We start from the raw sequence: 23,733 nt of genomic DNA, 5'->3' as shown, positions 1-23,733 counted from the left end.
GCCAAAGGAGACAGTATAAATTAAACCATTCATCACATCACATTCCCCAAATATTTATCAACGGTATGTTTACATTCAAACTGTCTACTGTTATTACATAATGTAGCGATCAAGATGACCATTTAAAATCACAGGTGAACCTTTCGAGTTAGAATAACCCATAAAGTACCTTCTGATCTTCTCAAAACAATTTAATTTAATTTATTTAACCTTTATTTAACTAAAGCAAGTCAGTTAAGAACAAATTCTTATTTATAATGACGGCCTACCAAAATGCAAAAGGCCTCCTGCCCGGGAAGGGGCTGGGATAAAAACATTTTTTGGGGGGGGCAAAACACACACCATGACCGACAAGAAAGACAACACAACACTACATAAAGAGAGACCTAAAGACAACAACATAGCAAGGCAGCAACACATGACAACACAACATAACAACAACATGGTAACAACACAACATGGTAGCAGCACAACATGGTAGCAGCAAAAACCATGGTACAAACATTATTGGGCACAGACAACAACACAAAGGGCAAGAAAGTAGAGACAAAAATACATCACGCAAAGCAGCCACAACTGTCTGTAAGAGTATCCATGATTGAGTCTTTGAATGAAGAGACAAAACTGTCCAGTTTGAGTGTTTGCTGCAGCTCGTTCCAGTCACTAGCTGCAGCGAACTGAAAAAAAGAGCGACCCAGGGATGTGTGTGCTTTGGGGACCTTTAACAGAATGTGACTGGCAGAACGGGTGTTGAATGTGGAGGATAAGGGCTGCAGTAGATATCTCATATAGGGGGGAGTGAGGCCTAAAAGGGTTTTATAAATAAGCATCAACCAGTGGGTCTTGCGACGTGTATACAGAGATGACCAGTACCTGTAACTATAATGTTAAACACCACAGTTTCATCTTAAATGTAATAATTGCTCTGTGTATGGCTAATCAACAAGTAAGCCCATAAACAGAAAAAACAACATTCAATGTCTCTTCTAACCATCTCCTGTCATTTTTTTCCGAACACATACAGTGGGGCAAAAAAAGTATTTAGTCAGCCACCAATTGTGCAAGTTCTCCCACTTAAAAAGATGAGAGAGGCCTGTAATTTTCATCATAGGTACACTTCAACTATGACAGACAAAATGAGAAAAAAAATCCAGAAAATCACATTGTAGGATTTTTAATGAATTTATTTGCAAATGATGGTGGAAAATAAGTATTTGGTCAATAACAAAAGTTTCTCAATACTTTGTTATATACCCTTCGTTGGCAATGACAGAGGTCAAACGTTTTCTATAATTCTTCACAAGGTTTTCACACACTGTTGCTGGTATTTTGGCCCATTCCTCCATGCAGATCTCCTCTAGAGCAGTGATGTTTTGGGGCTGTTTGTTACGGTTTTCTTTAGGTGAAGGAAAGTCGGACCAAAATGTGACGTGGTTATTTAGATACATCTTTAATGAAGATGAAACACGATCAATACAAAAACAACAAACATAACGTGAAAACCGAAACAGGCTAAACTGGTGCAAACCAACACAGAGACAGGAACAATCACCCACGAAACACTCAAAGAATATGGCTGCCTAAATATGGTTCCCAATCAGAGACAACGAAAAACACCTGCCTCTGATTGAGAACCACTCCAGACAGCCATGCTAGACAGACTATGCTAGAAAACCCCACTAAGCCACAATCCCAAAACCTACGAAAAAACCCAAGACAAAACACACCACATAATAAACCCATGTCACACCCTAGCCTAACCAAAATAATAAAGAAAACACAGAATACTAAGACCAGGGCGTGACACTGTTGCTGGGAAACACGGACTTTCAACTCCCTCCAAAGATTTTCTATGGGGTTGAGATCTGGAGACTGGCTAGGCCACTCCAGGACCTTGAAATGCTTCTTACGAAGCCACTCCATCGTTGCCCGGGCGGTGTGTTTGGGATCATTGTCATGCTGAAAGACTCAGCCACGTTTCATCTTCAATGCCCTTGCTGATGGAAGGAGGTTTTCACTCAAAATCTCACGATACATGGCCCCATTCATTCTTTCCTTTACACGGATCAGTCGTCCTGGTCCCTTTGCAGAAAAACAGCCCCAAAGCACGATGTTTCCACCCCCATGCTTCACAGTAGGCATGGTGTTCTTTGGATGCAACTCAGCATTCTTTGTCCTCCAAACACGACGAGTTGAGTTTTTACCAAAAAGTTATATTTTGGTTTCATCTGACCATATGACATTCTCCCAATCTTCTTCTGGATCATCCAAATGCTCTCTAGCAAACTTCAGACAGACCTGGACGTGTACTGGCTTAAGCAGGGGGACACGTCTGGCACTGCAGGATTTGAGTCCCTGGCGGCGTAGTGTGTTACTGATGGTAGGCTTTTTTACTTTGGTCCCAGCTCTCTGCAGGTCATTCAGTAGGTCCCCCCGTGTGGTTCTGGGATTTTTGCTCACCGTTCTTGTGATCATTTTGAAAGAAAGCACAGGGGCGGAGCTTTGGTGGCGTGCCCAAGCTCTGAGAGAGCACAGCTCCTATCTCAGCCTCGGACGCGTCCACCTCCACTATGAATGCCAAAAAGGGATCCAGATGAGCCAGCACGGGAGCCGAGGTAAACAGAGCCTTCAGGTGACCAAAAGCCCTGTCCGCCTCAGCCGACCACTGCAGCCGCACCAGTCCCCCCTTCAGCAGTGAGATAATGGGAGCTGCTACCTGACCAAAACCCTGGATAAACCTCCGGTAGTAGTTGGAAAACCCCAGAAACCGCTGCACTTCCTTTACCGTGGTGGGAGTCGGTCAATTACGCAAGGCTGAAATGCGGTTACTCTCCATCTCCACCCCTGAAGTGCAAATGTGGTACCCTAGGAAGGAGATGGACTGTTGGAAGAATAGACATTTCTCAGCCTTGACGTACAGCTCCAACAGTCGACCAAGCACCCTGCGCACCAGGAACACATGCTCAGCGCTTTTAGCGGAGTACATCAGAATGTCGTCGATATACGCCACTACACCCTGCCCGTGCAGGTCCCTGAGAATCTCGTCAACAAAGGCCTGGAAGACTGATGGAGCATTCATCAACCCGTACGGCATGACGAGGTACTCATAGTGCCCAGAGGTGGTACTAAATGCTGTCTTCCACTCGTCCCCCTCCCCGGATACGGTATTAAGCGCTCCTGAGATCCAATTTTGTGAAGAAGCGCGCCCCGTGCATTGACTCGATCGCACTGGTGATGAGAGGCAGCGGGTAACTGTACATCGCGGTGATCTGATTGATACCTCGATAGTCAATACACTGGCGCAGACGCCCATCCTTCTTCTTCACAAAAAAGAAACTTGAGGAGGCAGGTGAAGTGGAGGGCCGAATGTATCCCTGCCCCAGGGATTCGGAGACATATGTTTCCATAGCCACCGTCTCCTCCTGTGACAGAGGATACATGTGACTCCTGGGAATTGCTGCGTCTACCAGGAGATTTACCGAACAAGGAGAGGGAATTTGTAACATACACTACATGACCAAAAGTATTTGGAGACCTGCTCATCGAACATCTGATTTGAAAATCATGGGCATTAATATGGAGTTGGAACCCCTTTGCTGCTATAACAGCCTCCACTTTTCTGGGAAGGCTTCCCACTAGATGTTGGAACATTGCTGCGGGGACTTGCTTCCATTCAGCCACAACAGCATTACTGAGATCGGGAACTGATGTTGGGTGATTAGGCCTGCCTCGCAGTCAGCGTTCCAATTCATCCCAAAGATTTTCGATGGGGTTGAGGTCAGGGCTTTGTGCAGGCCAGTCAAGTTCTTCCACTCCGGTCTCGACAATCCATTTCTCTATGGACCTCGCTTTGTGCACAGGGGCATTGTCATGTTGAAATAGGAAAGGGCCTTCCCCAAGCTGTTGCCACAAAATTAGAAGCACAGAATCGTCTAGAATGTTATTGTATGCTGTAACTGTTACGGTTTTCTAGGTGTGAAGGAGAGTCGGACCAAACTGCAGCGTGTAGATTGCGATCCATATTTAATAACGAACGTAAAACACGAATCAAATAACAAACACTAACAAAAACAATAAACGTAACGAAAACCGAAACAGCCTATACTTGTGTAACCTAACACATAGACAGGAACAAGGACACTAAGGACAATCACCCACGACAAACTCAAAGAATATGGCTGCCTAAATATGGTTCCCAATCAGAGACAACAATAAACACCTGCCTCTGATTGAGAACCACTCCAGACAGCCATAGACCTTGCTAGATAACCCCACTAGCTACAATCCCAATACATACACACCAAAACCCCAAGACAAAACACACCACAATACAAAAACCCCATGCCACACCCTGGCCTGACCCAATACATGAAGAAAAACACAAAATACCAGGGCGTGACAGTAACATTACGATTCCCCTTCACTGGAACTAAGGGGTGTAGACCAAACCATGAATAACAGCCCCAAACCATTATTCCTCCTCCACCAAACTTTACAGTTGGCACTATGCATTGTGGCAGGCAGCGTTTTCCTGGCGTCAGCAAAACCCATATTCTTCCATCGGACTGCCAGATGGTGAGGCATGATTCTTCACTCCAGAGAACGCGTTTTCACTACTCCAGAGTCCAATTGCGGGCGAGCTTTACACCACTCCAGCCAACACTTGGCATTGTGCATGGTGATCTTAGGCTTGTGTGCGCGGCTGCTCGGCCATGGAAACCCATTTCATGAAGCTCCTAACGAACAGGTATTGTGCTGACATTGCTTCCAGAGGCAGTTTGAAACTCGGTAGTGAGTGTTGCAACCGAGGGCAGATGATTTTTACGTGTTACATGCTTCATCAATTGGCATTCCCATTCTGTGAGCTTGTGTGGCCTACCACTTTGTGGCTGAGCTGCTGTTGCACTTCACAATAACAGCACTTACAGTTGACCGGGGCAGGTCTAGTAGGACAGAAATTTGATGAACTGACTTGTTGGAAAGGTGGCATCCTAAAGTCAGGGAACTTCAGTAAGGCCATTCTACTGCCAATGTAAATCTATGAAGTTTGTCTATGAAGTATTTCCCTCTAAAAGCATTTAAGCCAATCAGTTGTGTTGTGACAAGGTAGGGTATACAAGTCCATATTATGGCAAGAACAGTTCAAATAAGCCAAGAGAAAAGACAGTCCATTATTACTTTAAGTCTTTAAGTCAATGCGTAAAATTTCAAAAACCATGAAGCTATGATGAAAACTGTCTCTTAAAAGGACCGCCACAGGAAAGGAAGACCCAGAGTTACCTCTGAAGCATGGAGGAGGAGTTGTGATGGTGTGGGGGTGCTTTGCTGGTGACACTGTCAGTGATTTATTCAGAATTCAAGGCACGCTTAACCAGCATGGCTACCACAGCATTCTGCAGTGATACACCATCCCATCTGGTTTGCGCTTAGTGGGACTATCATTTGTTTTTCAACAGGACAATGACTCAAAACACACCTCCAGACTGTGTATGGGCTATTTGACCAAGGAGAGTGATGGAGTGCTGCATCAGATAACCTGGCCTCCACAGTCACCCGACCTTAACCCGACCTTAACCCAATTGAGATGGTTTGGGATGAGTTGGACCACAGAGTGAAGTAAAAACAGAGTGAGAGGAGAGAGAGAGAGCGATCGAGAGAGACAGGAAGAGAGTGACAGAGAAAGAGAGAGAGAGCGAGAGGAGAGAAATAGAGAGAGAGAGAGAGAGAGAGAGGGAGAGAGAGAGAGAGAGAGAGAAGAGAGAGCGAGGAGAGAGAGCAAGATGATAGAGAGAGGAGAGAATACTGTATATATACATAATATGATATTTGTAATGTCTTTATTCTTTTGGAACTTCTGTAATGTTTGCTGTTCATTTTTATTGTTTATTTCACTTTGTATATTATCTACCTCACTTGCTTTGGCAATGTTAACATATGTATCCCATGCCAATAAAGACCCTTGAATTGAATTGAATTGAATTGAGAGGAGAGAGAGAAAGAGAAAGGGAGAGAGTGAAAGAGAGAGAGCGAGAGGAGAGAGAGAGAGACAGGGAGAGAGAGAGAGATAGGGAGAGAGTGACAGAGAAAGAGAGAGGGCGAGAGGAGAGAGAGAGAGACAGGGAGAGAGAGAGACCAATGAACAAGTCACACAGAGAGTCAAAGTACCCTGATGTAGGCAAGTATGTATTAGGTGGCTGTGTTTTTACCTTAACCAATATGCTAATAGAATACTGTAAAGGATTTTACTGAATGGTACCCTAACTTCCAACATGTGTGTGTGTGTTTTTGTGTGTCCATAACATCCGTTCACTAAATCTTTGAAACCAGTTGATAAAGGAATTTATATGTTTAAAGTATTGATTAAAGTATTCCACCCTGAAATCATATAATTGTATGAAATGTGTTAGAGTCATAATTTAATCATGTGTGTGACTAGACCATTGTGTTACTATTTCGCAATATGAGCTGGGTAGAGTTGAGACATTCAAGGCCAACTGAACTGTCGACGTGTGATAACTCTGAAAACTGACAACAGGAAAGAGGGAGGAGAGGAGGAGAGTGTGTGTGTGTGTGTGTGTGTATGTGTGTGTGTGTGTGTGTGTGTGTGTGTGTGTGTGTGTGTGTGTGTGTGTGTGTGTGTGTGTGTGTGTGTGTGTGTGGTAGGTGGGGGTGGGAGTTATAAAATGACTGTGTTTGCATTTTTGACTTCAGAGTAAAATCAAATCAAATTTATTTATATAGCCCTTCGTACATCAGCTGATATCTCAAAGTGCTGTACAGAAACCCAGCCAAAAACCACAAACAGCAAGCAATGCAGGTGTAGAAGCACAGGTGTAGAAGGTGTAGAAGTACTCTGAATAAAGGATTGATCTATTGCAGATTGGGGGCTTTGTCTAATTGTTCATTAACCAGGGTCTTACAAACTTCTGGGAATTGGTCAAAGCTGTAGTGATGGTTGAGTTCAACCATTGGGATAAAAATTCTCGTGACACCAGTGTACTATCAAAGTACTAAAACATTTCGCCACACCCGCAATAACATCTGCTAAACATGTGTATGTAACAAATTTGATTTGATTTGACTTGAATTATAGACTATATCAGTACTCCTCCTACTATAGGCTGTCTTATAGTTAGGATTGTTTTGTTTTGTTGTATTAATGGATTTTTGGGGGGTCTTCAGGTCACCATGAGACACTGGTCTCAACTGGGTTCCGGTGAATTAAATTCAAGTTCATTTTAAAAACTCATAATCGGTGAGGTAGGTTCTAGTCTCTTATGTAAGCCTTCGTGTTACTAGACTAATGGAGGTGTTTGCTGTTGCTCAAATTAGTCCTGTGAACTCCTCCTTGGCTAGCACTCCTTTTGTAAGACATTTTAAGTACATTACCTAAATCCCAAATAGGCTATCTAGCTCGTAGTGATCCCGGCTTTAGACTGGACTGGGCAGCCATTCATCCATGGGGGAAACACAAGAAGCTGATATCTGTTGTAATGGCTTCCAAACAACTTCTGTGAAATGCAATGGAGTCATTTACCGATATTCCGATTTCTACTGATTAGGAGGACTGGCCAAGGACCATGTTGAGAGTCAACGTGTATGTTTGGATTTTGTGGTTACTCTATACAGGTAATTTAGCTCTCTTGATCGTATTGAGTTTGTTGTTGTTGTTGTTCTCTGTGAGGTTTCTTGTAAGGATATACAGTGCACAGAACAGAAAAGTGTTACAAAGAGAATATCAAATTGTTTTATCACGCTAATATTTTCATCAACCTTTTTATGTTCTTTATGACTTGCTTTCTATAGTGCTCAAACTAAACGTCACGAAATAAACTACAAATATCTATTTCTATAATTAAAGTTATTATTTGATTGGTTGATACAGGAAAAGTAGTACAAGTGAACATATCAACCAATCAATCTGCAAAATTAGTGTTATATGTATATGTCCCTACATATAGACGTGTATTTAACTAGGTAAATGTGGATATATTTGAAAGGAAAATAAAGATTTTAAAAAACAAACTAGTAATCAATGGCATGACATGTGGCAAACTTTTGAATTCATGTTTTCAATGTTTTCAATCTCTTGGTATGGCCAAATTCACATGAAGGAAAAAGGAAAACGGATTCATATCAATAACATATTAATTCCACATAGATAAAAAAAAAAGAACAAAAAGAATGGCCAACTGATTTTAATGCAGGAAGCAAAGATATCTGATTGTTTACATATCTACACAGGTGCCATCTGTGAGGAGGACACTAACACATGTGAACTGCTACCGTGTCAGAATGGTGGCGTTTGCGAGAGCCATCATGGAGGCTACAGGTGCCTCTGCTCTCAACAGAGCCAAGATGGCCATCTGTACGGAGGTGAGAACTGTACAGTCGCCCTCCTGGGCTGCGACGGCAACCACTGCAAGAATGGCAGCATCTGCTCTCCCCTCTTCCTGAACGACCGCCACACCTACACCTGCACCTGCCGTGCGGGCTTCACCGGCTCCAACTGTCAGACGTCCACCATCTTCTCCTTCGAGACCAGCGGCTACATGTACGTGGAGACCGAGCTATCGGACCCTGAAGTACCTCTGAACGTCACCCTAAGCTTCAGGACGGACCGGCACGTCGGCACCCTCCTCCAGCGCCGGGTCGAAGACTTGCTGCTCACCATCGAGCTGGTCGACAGCCACTTACGCCTCAGCATGCTAAGAGGTCAAGAGTCAAGAAGGGCAGTGGTTCTGGAGCTACCGCCGAGTGTGTCGGATGGCCAGTGGCACACAGTGGAGGCCTGGCTGGGCAGTGAGGCGGAGGGAAGCGGGATCAGATTGCTTCAGTCCTCCTGTGATGAAGTGGGCTGCACCAAGGAGTTCCCAACCACCGACACCCCCCTACTGGACCAAGGCTCCGGCCTCTCCGAGTCCGGCTCAGTCCGTCACAGCCTCTTCCTAGGAGGTGTGGGACTGGGCTGGGGCTCCGGTGTGGTAGCAGGAAAGAGGATGCCTGAGGCTGCTGACCCTTCTGTCCCACTTGTCCCGCCTGCCCACTTCCTGGGCTGCTTTCGGGACGTGTTTGTGGAGTCACGGCTGGTGGTGCCTGCCCTCGCCAACTCACCGGCTCAGATCAACGTCACAGCGGGGTGCAGCGACAAGGACAAGTGTGACGACAACCCGTGTCAGAACCGGGGGCATTGCATAAACCAGGGATGGAGGAGCTATATGTGCGAGTGCTACAGACCATACAAGGGGACTACTGACTGTGCTGAGGGTAAGGCCGGGAGAGTGTTGTCTGAAAACACTGAAGATGTAGCAGTAAAACCAAAGTAAAGCAGAAACACTGTACAATATGAGAGCCACAGCTTCAGAATGTCATTTTCAATGCAATAATCCCACATATTATATTAGAGCAATGGTTATGTGCTTCTCCTAAAGCTTGGATAATGTAGCCAAGAACAATGGAAATGGTCATTTTTGCCTGATTTACAGGTCAACAGTTCAGCCTCAGGATCACTCCAAAATCTGAATGGCTGGAATTGTAATGTGGCACCGAACAGGTGGATAAAGTAGCCTGTGGTAGACTGCAAAGGAGCTTAGAGAACTAGTAAAAATAGCATATACAGTACAGACACACACACACACACACACACACACTCATAAACACACATGTATGCACACACACAGGTACACACACAGGTACACACACACACAGGCACACATGAACGTACACACATAAACTCAAACACACAGAGGCAGAGAGAAGCAAATCAAATAACACCTGGCCTTAGGATTAAGGAAACGTTTAAGGAGCCGACTGGGAAAGCTTTTACTTTCCAGAAAACAGGGGTTCCCAAGGACTCCCGCCACAACGCTTTAACGTGAGAGGTGGAAATAACTGGTCCGAGTTCTGAATACTGGTCCTCTTCACCTTGAATCAGGGATGGGCAACTCTAGTCCTCAGGGGCCGGATTGCCCCAGCTCACACCTGACAATATTCCATCCCTGCTGCTTGAATGAGTGGCATAAACATCTCAGTCTGGTACCAAGTCAAAATTGGGGGCAATTCCATTTAATTTTTATGAGTTTAATTCAATTCATGATTTGAAAACTTTTCATGTCAGGAATAGAATTTCAATTCACTTCATGACTTGACTGAGTTTAAATGGAATTTACACCAATCCTGGTTCCCAGACTAGTAAACAGACAATAGCATAGTTTTGGAAAAAGAGAAGGCACTAACACACAGTGGCCCGACTGGAGATTGGTACACTCTTAGAAAAACTAGAACCGGAAAAGGGTTCCCCATAGGAAAACCCTTTGATGAACTTTTTTTTGTTCCAGGTAGAACCATTTTGGGTTCCATATAGGACCCTTTCCGCAGAGGGTTCTACATGGTATCCAAAAGGTTCCATGTGGAGCCTAAAAGGGTCCTATTTGGATCCAAAAAGTGTTCTCCTAATGGGACAGCTGAAGAACCGTTTTGGAACCCTTTTTCTAAGAGTGTAGTGGAAACCATGCTATTGTCTTTGTGTTTTGACACCATCTCTCTCTGTTAGTTCTTCATCTATGCATTAAATAATTGGGAGGACATAGTTTGCAACTTTATTTATTTTTCTAAAACTCTCTCTCTCTGTATCAACGCAGAGTACATCACCGCCAAGTTCGGGTACGAGGACGTAGCAAGCTATGCCGTCTTCTCCTTGGACGATCCCCTGGGTTCTGGCACCATCACCATATCCATGTTTGTGCGTACCCGGCGCCCCAGTGGCCTTCTCCTGGTCCTGGCTAACAGCACCAGCCAGTATCTCCGCCTGTGGCTGGATGATGGCCGGGTCAAAGTTCAGGTGAACAATTTTGAGAGCCTGACGGGAAGCAAAGTGGTCAGTGACGGCCACTTTCACTTGGTGACGGTGCAGCTGGAGGGCGACTCTGTGACCCTGTTCCAGTCGGCCCAGAGCCATGGAACCATTCCCATCCGGCCCGTGGTGGCACAGCCAGGGGACCTGGTCTACGTTGGGGGCTTGTCTGACCAGAGAGCCTCGGCCTCCTTCGGGGGTTACCTGAAAGGCTGTGTCCAGGACCTGAGAATCAACAATAAACGGCTGCAGTTCTTTCCCATAGGAACTCCGGTGGCCTCATACGGTGTGGAGGAGCTGGTCAACGTCACACAGGGATGTATGAGTGACAACGTCTGCAGTGTGAGTAGCTGGACATACACTATACTATATACTACATACTATACTGACAAACCACAGTTGCCCCATGACAAACCACAGTATATACTACATACTATACTGACAAACCACAGTATATACTACATACTATACTGACAAACCACAGTTGCCCCATGACAAACCACAGTACATACTACATACTATACTGATAAACCACAGTTGCCCCATGACTCAACACAGTTGCCCCATGACAAAACCCCAGTTGCCCCATGACAATGCCAGTTGCCCCATGACTCACCACAGTTGCCCCATGACAACACCACAGTTGCCTCATGACAATACCACAGTTGCCTCATGACAACACCACTGAGTTTATAAACCCAAAGTTCCTAGCAGCCAATACTTCCTGGGATGGCCGCGAAGCAGACCAAACAGACCATACTGGGATTTGGGGTTTGGGAAGTCAATGAAAGAGTGAAAGATAACTTCCTTAGAGTGACAGACACATCTAGCCGCACTGCTAAATGTCCCTATCCTGTGCACTTTAACATTCATTTGCAACAAACATTTAGCCTTGTTCAAATAATTTACCATTTTGGTTTTGTGCAGCTGTTTTCTGGTGGCTAGGTGTTCTTGGCACATTCTATTACCCTTAATCTGGAGAGGTTTTGGATGATATCACCTCTGTCCAGCATGTAGGCGAAATGGATTTCCCTAACTCTAAATATTATGGTAAAATGTACTATGCACATATGAGTATCTTTACAGCCTACCTGCCTTGTATATTTGGAACTGGCCATTCCCTTCTGAGTGCCATGCTTTTGATTTAGTTAACCCTTGATATGAGTTGCTGTCACGTTCTGACCTTAGTTCCTTTGTTATGTCTTTGTTTTAGTTGGGTCAGGGCGTGAGTTGGGGTGGGTAGTCTATGTTCTTTTTTCTATGTTGTGTTTATGTGTTTGGCCTGGTATGGTTCTCAATCAGAGGCAGGTGTCGTTCGTTGTCTCTGATTGAGAATCATACTTAGGTAGCCTTTTCCCACATGTGTTTTGTGGGTGATTGTTTTCTGTTTTGTGTCTTCACCAGACAGGACTGTTTCGTTGTCGTTTCGTTCTTTCACTTTGTTGTTTTGTTATTCAGTGTTCAGTTGATTTATTAAATATTAACATGGACACATACCACGCTGCGCATTGGTCCGATCTTGACTACTCCTCGTTAGAGGAGGACGAATTACGTTACAGAATCACCCACCAACCAAGGACCAAGCAGCGTGATATCGGGCAGCAGCGATTTCTGGACTCATGGACATGGGAGGAGATTTTGGACGGAAAAGGGCCCTGGGCACAGGCTGGGGAATATCGCCGCCCCAAGGCAGAGCTGGACGCAGCGAAAGCCGCCCATCTGTCCTGAGCTGCCAGATCCGCCCGTCTGTCCTGAGCTGCTAGAGCCGTCCGTTTGTCCTGAGCTGCCAGAGCCGCCCGTCTGTCAGGAGCTGCCAGAGCCGCCCGTCTGTCAGGAGCTGCCAGAGCCGCCCGTCTGTCAGGAGCTGCCAGAGCCGCCCGTCTGTCAGGAGCTGCCAGAACCGCCCGTCACTCCGGAGCTGCCGGAATCGCCCTTCACTCCCGCCTGTCTCATTCCAACGACGATCGTTACAGTTGCTCCTCCTCTGCTATGTAGACATCAGTTATACTTTATGTTGAGGCTTTAGAAAAGTTTACTTTTATTAATTTACAGACCTTATAATATTTTATGCAACTTTATGGCTTGAATCCTCTTACATTGTTAACAACTTAAAGTTTGGGGAAATAAAAACCCTACTACAATGTTTGCACCCTACTTTGTTGTCCCATTGCCTGCTTGGTCCTTAACCTTCACATAGTTGTTCATTTTCTCTAATTTCCGCGCATGATCGAAGCTAGTTAACGTCGCCATGACATTGCCTACAAGTGTGATGGGGGGTTCTATTTGAGAATCAGTTTCTGGAGCTCTGCAAGTATATTCTCTTTGACAACATACAGTTGAAGTCAGAAGTTTACATACACTTAGGTTGGAGTCATTAAAAATGTTTTTTCAACTACTCTACAAATTTCTTGTTAATAATTTTGGCAAGTCGGTTAGTGTCACGTCCTGACCTTAGTTCCTTTTTTTATGTCTCTATTTTAGGTTGGTCAGGGCATGAGTTGGGGTGGGCATTCTATGTTTTTTTCTATGTTTGTATTTCTAGGTGTTTGGCCTGGTATGGTTCCCAATCAGAGGCAGCTGTCAATCGTTGAGAACATTGAGAATTGAGAACCATACTTAGGCAGCCTGTTTTCGCCCTTGAGTTGTGGGTAGTTGTTTTCTGTCTCTGTTTTGTTTGTTCCGTTATCTTCTTTTTGTTCTAGTGTTCAGTGTAATTAAAAGATCATGAACACGTACCACGCTGCACCTTGGTCCATTGGAGGTGTACCTGTGGATGCATTTCAAGGCCTGACTTCAAACTCAGTGCCTCTTCACTTGACATCCTTGACATCCAAAAGAAATCAGCCAAAACCTCAGAAAAAACTTGTAGACTTCCACTAGTCTGGTTCATCCTTGGGAGCAATTTCCAAACACCTGAAGGTACCACGTTCATCTGTACAAACAATAGTACGCAAGTATTAACACCATGGGACCACACAGATGTCATACTGCTCAGAAAGGAGTCGCGTTCTGTCTCCTAAAGATGAACGTGCTTTGGTGCGAAAAGTGCAAATCAATCCCAGAACAACAGCAAAGGACCTTTTGAAGGTGCTGGAGGAAACATGTACAAAAGTATCTATATCCACAGTAAAACAAGTCCTATATCGACATAACCTGAAAAGCCGCTCAGCAAGGAAGACGTCACTGCTCCAAAACCACCATAAAAAAGCCAGACTACGGTTTGCAACTGCACATGGGGACAAAGATTGTACTTTTTGGAGAAATGTGGTCTGGTGAAAGCTGCTTGGCTGTAATGACCATTGTTATGTTTGGAGGTAAAAGGGGAGGCTTGCAAGCCGAAGAACACGATCCCAACTATGAAACACAGGGTGGGGTTGTTGTGGGGTGCTTTGGGAGTGCTTTGCTGCAGGAGGGACTGGTGCAGTTCACAAAATAGATGGCATCATGGGGTAGGAAAATTATGTGGATATATTGAAGCAACATCTCAAGACATCAGTCAGGAAGTTAAAGCTTGGTCGCAAATGGGTCTTCCAAATAGACAGTGACCCAATCATACATCCAAAGTTGCGGCAAAATGGCTTAAGGACAACAAAGTCAAGGTATTGGAGTGGCCATCACAAAGCCCTGACCTCAATCCTATAGAACATTTGTGGGCAGAACTGAAAAAGAGCGTGCGAGCAAGGAGGCCTACAAACCTGGCTCAGTTACACCAGCTCTGTCAGGAGCAATGGGCCAAAATTCACCCAACTTATTGTGGGAAGCTTGTGGAAGGCTACCTGTGACGTTTGACCCAAGTTAAACAATTTAAAGGCAATGCTACCAAATACTAATTAAGTGTATGTAAAATTCATACCCACTGGGAATGTGATAAAAAAAAATAAAAGCTGAAATTAATTATTCTCTCTACTATTATTCTGACATTTCACATTCTTAAAATAAAGTGGTGATCCTAACAGGGAATAAGACAGGGAATTTTTACTAGGATTAAATGTCAGGAATTGTGAAAAAACGAGTTTAAATGTATTTGGCTAAGGTGTATGCAAACTTCCGACTTCAACTGTAGTTGCCCAATGACTCTGCACAACCTCCCCATGACAACACAGTTGCCCCATGACATTTTCCATGACAAAATCAACTGCTTGACAGAGTTATTATTTGTCTCCTCCAGAACATCCCATGTCTGAACGGCGGAGTGTGCTACTCCATGTGGGACGACTTTATCTGCAATTGCCCACCCAACATTGCAGGGCGGCGCTGTGAGGTGGTCAAGTGGTGTGAGTTGTCTCCGTGCCCCTCGACCGCAGCCTGCCAGACCCTCTCACAGGGCTTTGAGTGTGAGTTCCTAGTTCGGGAACCCCTTTCTGAAGAGATCAAGCAATGTAATCCATTCTGCAGAAATCAAATGTCAAATTTCACTATTACTCATATCAATGTTTCTCAAACCTCTCTTTTAATACCGCCTGCAAGGTCCAGTTACACTATATTTACAAAAGTATGTGGACAATTAGTGGAATTGGCTATTTCAGCCACACCCGTTGCTGACAGGTGTATAAAATCTAGCACACAGCCATGCAATCTCCATAAACAAACATTGGCAGTAGAATGGACTACATGGAGCTGAAGAGCTCAGTGATTTTCAACGTGGCACCGTCATAGGATGCCACTTTTCCAACAAGTCAGTTCGTCAAATTTCTGTCCTACTGGGGCTGCTCCGGTCAACTGCAAGTGCTGTTATTGTGAAGTGGAAACATCTAGCAGCAACAACAGCTCAGCCACAAATTGGTAGGCCTCACAAGCTAGGCCACACAAACAGTGTGTTAAAGGACACTACCTGCCCCAATGCATAGTGCCAACTGTAAAGTTTGGTGGAGGAGGAATAATGGTCTGGGGCTGTTTTTCATGGTTTGGCTAGGCCCCTTAGCTCCAGTGAACAGCATACAATGATTCTGTGCTTCTGACTTTGTGGCAACAGTTTATTTATTTACCTTTATTTAACTATTCTTATTTTCAATGACAGCCTAGGAACAGTGGGTTAACTGCCTGTTCAGGGGCAGAACGACAGATTTGTACATTGTCAGCTCAGGGATTTGAACCTGCAACCTTCCGGTTACTAGTCCAACGCTCTAACCACTAGGCTACCCTGCCGCAGTTTGGGGAAGGCCCTTTCCTGTTTTAGCATGAAAATGTCCCTGTGCACACAGCGAGGTCCATTCAGAAATGGTTTGTTGAGATCAGTGTGGAAGAACTTGACTGGCCTGCGCAGAGCCCTGACCTCAACCCCATCTAACACCTTTGGGATGAATTGGAACACAGACTGCGAGCCAGACTTAATCGCCCAACATCAATGTACAACCTCACTAATGCTCTTGTGGCTGAATGGAAGCAAGTCCCCAAAGAAATGTTCCAACATCTAGTAGAAAGCCTTCCCAGAAGAGTGGAGGCTGTTATAGCAGCAAAGGGAGGATCAACTCCATATTAATGCCCAGGATTTTGGAATGAGATGTTTGACGAGCACGTGTCCACATACTTTTGGTCATGTAGTGTATTTGACCTAATCCAGTATCAGTGCACCTGATTCAATTACCGGTAGTTCACTAATCATCAAGCACTTCATTAGCTGAATCCACTCTGCTTGACTAGTTGAATCATGTCTGCTTAATTAGTTGAATTAAGTTTGCTGTATTTAAATAGATACGTGGAACTGGCTGGGGGTTCTTGAAGAGAGGCCAGGGAAACATAGACATGTAGCAATTTCTTCTCTGTGTTTGGCATATTCTATATAGAGCAGACTAGTATGTCGGCCTATTCAGTGTGTATCCACAGAATGGACTGTTGATTATCCTCCCTGCGTTTCCTTATCTGAGGGCTTAACTAGAGTAAAGGTAAATACAGTAGAGACTTAGGGCAGAAGGAGAAGCCCAACACAGAATTCCCATGAGCCAATGAGCCAAGTTTATCCCCCCAGATTAACCATACCACCACATGATTCAAGAGGTTAAGGCACCAGAATTTTTTCAAGTAATGCTCCTGTTTGTTCAATAGGCAATTAAAAGATAAGGTCTCGATATGGTTCCTTACCCTGAAAGTAGTCTATGGGCTAGGAAAGACTGTAATCCATGGTGTGGATTTCTTTAAACAGCCACCTTTAACTTCAGTAACTTTACCCAAGGCTAACCACAAATCAATGGGAGAGATGGGGGGGCAACGGTTAATGCCTCAGTTACTTGAAAGGGGTTTTAGCCCAAAATGTTGAACATTGCACTTGCCCCATCTCTCTCGTTGATTTTTGGTTGCTTCTTGTGCCACTGAGGATATTTCAGTTACAGATTTTGTTGTTTTAAGCCTCTTCTGCTTTGCATCCCAGGTGTGTCCAACGTGACCCTTCGGAATGACAGCATACTTTCCTACAGAGGCAACGGGAAGATCAGGCACCACCTCAGCAGCGTCCTCCTAAGTGTGCGAACCAGACAAACAAACGCCACCCTCCTACACACCAAGAAAGGCTCTGAGTTCATCACCATCTCCCTCCAGGACTCTCACCTCCTGCTAGAACTACAGGCCGGTGGTGGCGAGGCCTCCCCCAAGCTCACTGCCCAGAGCCGGGGCCTGGTCAGCGACGGCAAGTGGCACATGGTGGAGCTCTCCATGGAAGCCCCAGATCTACAGACCTCCAGGTGGATCATGGTCCTGGATGGGGGAAGAGATGGAGTAGAGGAGGAGCATGTTGTGTCCAAAGTCGCCTCTGGGAGCCTGGCCTTCCTCAGGGAGGGAGTGGACATCCTCCTGGGAGGTCTGGGGCCAGAGGCTGGGGGGAATTTGGATGGATGTCTGGGCCCTGTCCAGATCGGGGGGCTCCCGCTGCCCTTCTATGGAGATACTGACCTGAACCTTCCCAGGCCCCAAGAGGGGCAGTTTGTGAGGACCCCCAGTGCAGTCACCCCCCTATATGGCTGCCGGGGGGCTAGTGTGTGCACGCCGAACCCTTGTCTAAACCAGGGGGTGTGTGAGGAACTCTTTGACCTCTCCCTCTGCAGGTGCCCTCCTGAGTGGATGGGGCCACAATGCCAGAATGACGTGGACACCTGCGCCGTCAAGCCCTGTGTCCATGGCAACTGCAGTGTGTTGGGGGAGGGATATCTATGTGCGTGTGAGCCGGGGTATGGGGGGACCAGGTGTGAGAAGGACGTGGATATGTGTGAGAACAACAAGTGCGGCCCGGAGGCCACCTGTCTCAGAGGCCTCCTGAACTATGCCTGCCACTGCCCCAGGAACATGACCGGGCCCTTCTGCGAGTAAGTCTCAAACTCTTCCCATATTCCCCCCCAACCTTAACCCATCCTAACCCTAATTTATCTTAAAGAACATAGAAAAAAATCAAAAAACAAATCTGCAAGAACTAAACAAAACAATCCAAAGCTCTAACTCAATTGTGTATGAGTTATTGCATATGTCATATCATATGTCAAGGGTAATATGAACACCATTTTTTAAATTTGACCTTTATTTAACTAGGCAAGTCCGTTAAGAACAAATTCTTATTTTCAATGACGGCCTAGGAACAGTGGGTTAACTGCCTGTTCAGGGGCAGAACGACAGATTTGTACCTTGTCAGCTCGGGGGTTTAAACTTGCAACCTTCCGGATACTAGTCACACGCTCTAACCACTAGGCTACCCTGCTGCCCCAAATGGATGCCTGATTAATCATTCTCTTTTAGTGAAAAGGTGCCAGAAGTCCCATGGTACATTGAAAAGATACCGTAAGTTATTTCAAGTTCTTTCAAGTAATTTTAAATTATATCTTCTCAAGCCAATACTAGCTCACATCTGTGGTGATTAGACACATCAACTTAATCAACTAACAATTCTGTTTGAGCCATTTCGCCAGCTATCAAACTCCTAACTGTCAGGTAACTGATGCTTGTATGTTTGTGTCGCTGAACTCTAGATACCCCAACCTGCCCACGTCCGTGTGTCCTGGAGACAGATGGAATTACAGCTGCTTCAACGGGGGGAACTGCTCTAAGCAAGACTACACCTGTGACTGTCTGCCCGGTTTTATAGGGGAATGGTAAGCCATGAATATAAACAATAGTAAATCTGTAGTAAACACTTGTGTCAATGAATCTCAATGAAACCTAAGTGTAATTACTATGTAATTCAGGCATTCTTGAAAATCTGGACAATCCTTGTCCTAAGCAAAGGATTCCAATTTCAACCTCAGAAACTCAAGATGTTAGAAACTTGGATCTGAAAACAGATCTCATTTAGTTTATTGGAATAACCCTTTGTGACTTCAAAGAATGTGTATCTTAAAACTGTGACTCCTTAAAGATGTGTCCCAAGGTTTGGTAAACTCCATCAGATTTGTCAAAAATCCTAAATTATTGAGGAATGAGCAGGGTCAACTTCCTTAATGTCATGTTTACATGTAGTGTAACAAGACAACTCAAGGTCCGGAAAGTTCTCTCTTTTTGATAGATTTAAACAAAATATATTGATATCACCATGGTAAACAAAAAACATTACCTGTCAACTCCCTCTCCCTTGAAGATTTAGATAGAATATTAATGATCAAATATGTTAATTTTAATTAGGTTTTAGAGTCATAAAGCAACTGGGGAAAAAAACAAAATTGCTACTCAGTATACCACATGAATGAAGAAGAAAAATGATTGTACCAATTTTTGTTATATAGGGGCGTGGTTAAGTATTAGCATAGATAGACAGAACACTACCTAATCCCTAGGTGGCAGCAGCAACCGACTGCAGATGCTGTGCTTAGCCTTGATAAGTGCACAGGTGTGAGTAATTAAAAATGATCGACAAACAGTAAGAGAAAAGTGTCCAGAAGCCTCTTGGGCTGCCAGTGTTTGTTTTGGGGTTATCTTTTTGGAGCATGAATTTTTTAAATTTTGTTTTTTGTACATATTTATTTTGTTAACAATTCAATAGCCTGCTTGGGCTGGCCGACCCAGGAGTCAGGATGGAGGAGGCCCAGGACCTAGGTAAGGTTGCTGTCTCCTGGAGGCAAATGCATACAACACAGTCCATATACTCCGACGTCTCTCATAAATCTACACACAAGAAAATGACGCCCGGAGCAGAAGGCAGATGTTTTACATGCCACCAACCGATTGTGTTTTTTTGTTCATTTTTAACTTAATTTTTACTCATTCTGTACATAATGTTGCCGCTACCGTCTCTTATGACCGAAAATAACTTCTAGACATCAGGACTGCGATTACTCACCACGGACTAGCAGAATCCTTTTTCTTCTTTCACGACTCTGACAAACCCGAGGTGGAGGATATACGGCTCCCTCGGGAACAGGCCCAAACCCCCATGATCTGTGTGAAGAGGAGGTGGAAAAGAGAGGCCAGAAAGCGGGGTGCGTGCTGAGAATTCGAAAGTGATCGATTAAACCCCACTATCCCTCAATTCTGCAAGTAAACGTGCAATCTTTGGACAATAAAATCGACGGGTTACGGAGAAGGTTAAACTACCAACGGGACATTAAAAACTGTAACATCTTATGCTTCATGGAATCGTGGCTGAACGACGACAATATCAACATACAGCTGGCTGGTTATACGATGTACTGGCAGGATGGAACAGCAGCGTCTGGTAAGACAAGGGGCAGCGGACTATGTATTTTTGAAAATAACAGCTGGTGCACAATATCTAAGAAAGTCTCGGGCTATTGCTCACCTGAGGTTGAGTATATCATGATAAGCTGTAGACCACACTACCTACCGAGAGAGCTCTCATCTGTATTCTTCATAGCTGTTTTACATACCACCTCAGTCAGAGGTTGGCACTAAAATAGCATGAATGAGCTGTATTCCGCCATAAGCAAACAAGAAAACACTCACCCAGAGGTGGCGCTCCTAGTCGGGGACTTTAATGCAGGGAAACTTAAATCAGTTTTACCAAATTTTTATCAGCATGTTAAATGTGCAACTAGAGTGAAAAGAACTCTGGACCACCTATACTTCACACACAAAGCTCGCCCTCCATTTGGCAAATCTCACCATAATTCCATCCTCCTGATTCCTGCTTACAAGCAAAAAATGTAAGCAGGAAGCACCAGTTACTAGAAAAATAAATGTGGTCAGATGAAGCAGATGCTAAGCTACAGGACTGTTTTGCTAGCACAGACTGGAATATGTTCTGGGATTCCTCCAATGGCATTGAGGAGGATACCACATCTGTCATTGGCTTCATCAATAACGTACATACCCCAACCCCAACGTACATACCCCAACCAGAAGCCATGGATTACAGGCAGCATCCACACTGAGCTAAAGGCTAGAGCTACCGCTTACAAGGAGCGGGACTCTAACCCGGAAGCTTATAAGAAATTCCTCTATGCCCTCTGACGAACCATCAAACAGGCAAAGTGTCAATACAGGACTAAGATTGAGTCATACTATACCGACTCTGATCCTCGTCGGATGTGGCAGGGCTTGCAAACCATTACAGACTACAAAGGGAAGCACAGACGAGAGCTGCACAGTGACATGGGCCTACCAGACGAGCTAAACTACTTCTATGCTCGCTTCGAGGCAAATAACACTGAAACATGCATGAGAGCACCAGCTGTACTGGGAGACTGTGTGATCACGCTCTCCGCAGCCAATGTGAGTAACACCTTTAGACAGGTCAACATTCACAAGGCCACAGTGCCAGACAGATTACCAGGACATGTACTGCGAGCATGCGCTGACCAACTAGCAAGTGTCTTCACTGACATTTTCAACCTCTCCCTCAGATGACACAACAGTGGTAGGCCTGATCTCAGACAACAATGAGACAGCCTATAGGGAGGAGGTCAGAGACCTGGCCGTCTGGTGCCAGAACAACAACCTCTCCCTCAACGTGATCAAGACAAAGGAGATGATTGTGGACTACAGGAAAAAGAGGACAGAGCACGACCCCATTCTCATCGACGGGGGCTGTAGTGGAGCAGGTTGAGAGATTCAAGTTCCTTGGTGTCCACATCACCAACAAACTAAAATGGTCCAAGCACACCAAAACAGTCGTGAAGCGGGCATGACAAAAATTATTTTCCCCTCAGGAGACTGAAAAGATTTGGCATGGGTCCTCAGATCCTCAATAGGTTCTACAGCTGCACCATCGAGAGCATGGTGGTTGCATCACTGCCTGGTATGGAAACTGCTCGGCACTACAGAGGGTAATGCGAACGGCCCAGTACATCACTGGGGCCAAGGTTCCTGCCATCCAGGACCTCTACACCAGGTGGTGTCAGAGGAAGGCCCTAAAAATGGTCAAAGACTCCAGCTACCCTAGTCATAGACTGTTCTCTCACGGTAAGTGGTACTGGAGCGCCATGTCTAGGTTCAAGAGGCTTCTAAACAGCTTCTAGCCCCAGGCCATGAGACTCCTGAGCATCCAGTCAAATGGCTACCCAGACTATATGTATTGCCCCCCCCCTCCCTCCCCACCACTGCCACTCTGTTGTCATCTATGCATAGTCACTTTAATAACTCTACCTACATCCCCATACTACCTCAACTAACTGGTGCCTCTACACATTGACTCTATACTGGCACCCTCCAGTAAATATTGTATTTTTTTACTGCTGCTCTTTAATTGCTTGTTACTTTTATCTCTTATTCTTATCCATATTTTTCTTAAACGGCGCTGTTGGTTAGGGGCTCGTAAGAAAACATTTCACTGTAAGCTCTACACCTGTTGTATTCAGAGCATGTGACTAATAAAGTCGGATTTGATTTGATTTGAAATGAACACATTAAATCAGGTTACAGACCATTTAGCTAGGCCTAGGACTCCTAGACTTAGAAAGTGTACCAAACTCAGTTGGCTAGCTAGTTGGTTTTGTAACACAATGTATATGTATATAATAATGTAATTAATATTATTAAAATATGCAATTATTGTTAAATATATAACTAATATATAAGTATATTTCATTAAATCCCCCGTGTGTAACAGGTGTGAAATAGACTTTGATGAGTGTGCGTCGAGCCCCTGTGAATACGGAGGCTACTGCCACAACCTTGTCAACCACTTCCACTGTATATGTGAGATGAACTTCTCAGGTGACCAGTGCCAGATCGATGTCAGCGACTTCTACTTTTACCTGGCCTTGTTGCAATTCCAATACATGTTCCAGCTCATGTCCTACCTTATCTTGCACCTCGACGATGGCCCAGAGATCGACTGGGGACAACTGCAAATAGATGACGACTAGTGATCCATTGGAGCCAACATGGACAACTAGGAGCACATGAGAGCCAACATGGATAACAAAGGGCCATCGGGAACCAACATGGGCTACAAAGTGTTGATTGAATGTTCTGGGTAGCTGTTGCTCCCACTTCCTATGCACAGGTTTAGGATCCATTTACCCTCCCAAAAACCTTACCTTAACTATTTACATATGTTATCGGACCATAAACAGATATGGCTCATTAATCCATACAGTCCAAATGATGATAATCCACACTTCTTTGAAATTATATATCATACTTTATCAAACCTACAAGCAATACAAGACTGTATTATTATGGTGGGAGATTATAATACAGTTTTAAATACCGCAATGGACCGTTAAGGAAATCACACAACAAACTATTACCCTCGTTCACTTAAGGAAATATCGAAATCATGGATATATTGGAACTAGTGGATATATGGAGACTTAAATATCCTGACCTAGTGACATATACATGGCGGAGGCTCAATCAAGCTAGTCGTCTTGACTGCTTTCTTATGTCGTTCTCGCTAGCACTAAAAGTTTTTTGTAAATTGATAGGGGACAGAATCTATTTTTAAATTGATAGGGGACAGAATCAATTTTTAAATTGATAGGGGACAGAATGCGGTCGGACCATCA

At 44.7% G+C, this 23,733-nt stretch overlaps 1 protein-coding gene across 1 annotated transcript; it reads left to right on the top strand.

The window, feature by feature from the left end:
- The first annotated feature begins 8,201 nt into the window (after window positions 1-8,201).
- Window positions 8,202-23,088, top strand: LOC112226386 (protein crumbs homolog 1-like). The gene is made up of 6 exons (XM_024390773.1): window positions 8,202-9,267; window positions 10,641-11,194; window positions 15,021-15,186; window positions 17,217-18,144; window positions 18,799-18,921; window positions 22,830-23,088. Exons 1-6 carry the CDS (start codon window positions 8,202-8,204, stop codon window positions 23,086-23,088), a joined length of 3,096 nt encoding a protein of 1,031 aa, XP_024246541.1.
- Window positions 23,089-23,733: the final 645 nt, after the last annotated feature.

Source organism: Oncorhynchus tshawytscha, linkage group LG28 (genome assembly GCF_018296145.1).
Source record: "Oncorhynchus tshawytscha isolate Ot180627B linkage group LG28, Otsh_v2.0, whole genome shotgun sequence".
Taxonomy (NCBI): domain Eukaryota; kingdom Metazoa; phylum Chordata; class Actinopteri; order Salmoniformes; family Salmonidae; genus Oncorhynchus; species Oncorhynchus tshawytscha.
The sequence above is the reverse complement of the archived record's forward strand: the minus strand, read 5'-3'. Positions and strand labels throughout refer to the sequence as shown.

Coding starts and splice junctions, on each gene's coding strand:
- LOC112226386 (XM_024390773.1), top strand. CDS start 8,202: ATGCAGGAAGCAAAGATATCTGATTGTTTACATATCTACACAGGTGCC. Junction 9,268..10,640: donor GACTACTGACTGTGCTGAGG/GTAAGGCCGGGA, acceptor GTATCAACGCAG/AGTACATCACCGCCAAGTTC. Junction 18,145..18,798: donor ATGACCGGGCCCTTCTGCGA/GTAAGTCTCAAA, acceptor GCTGAACTCTAG/ATACCCCAACCTGCCCACGT.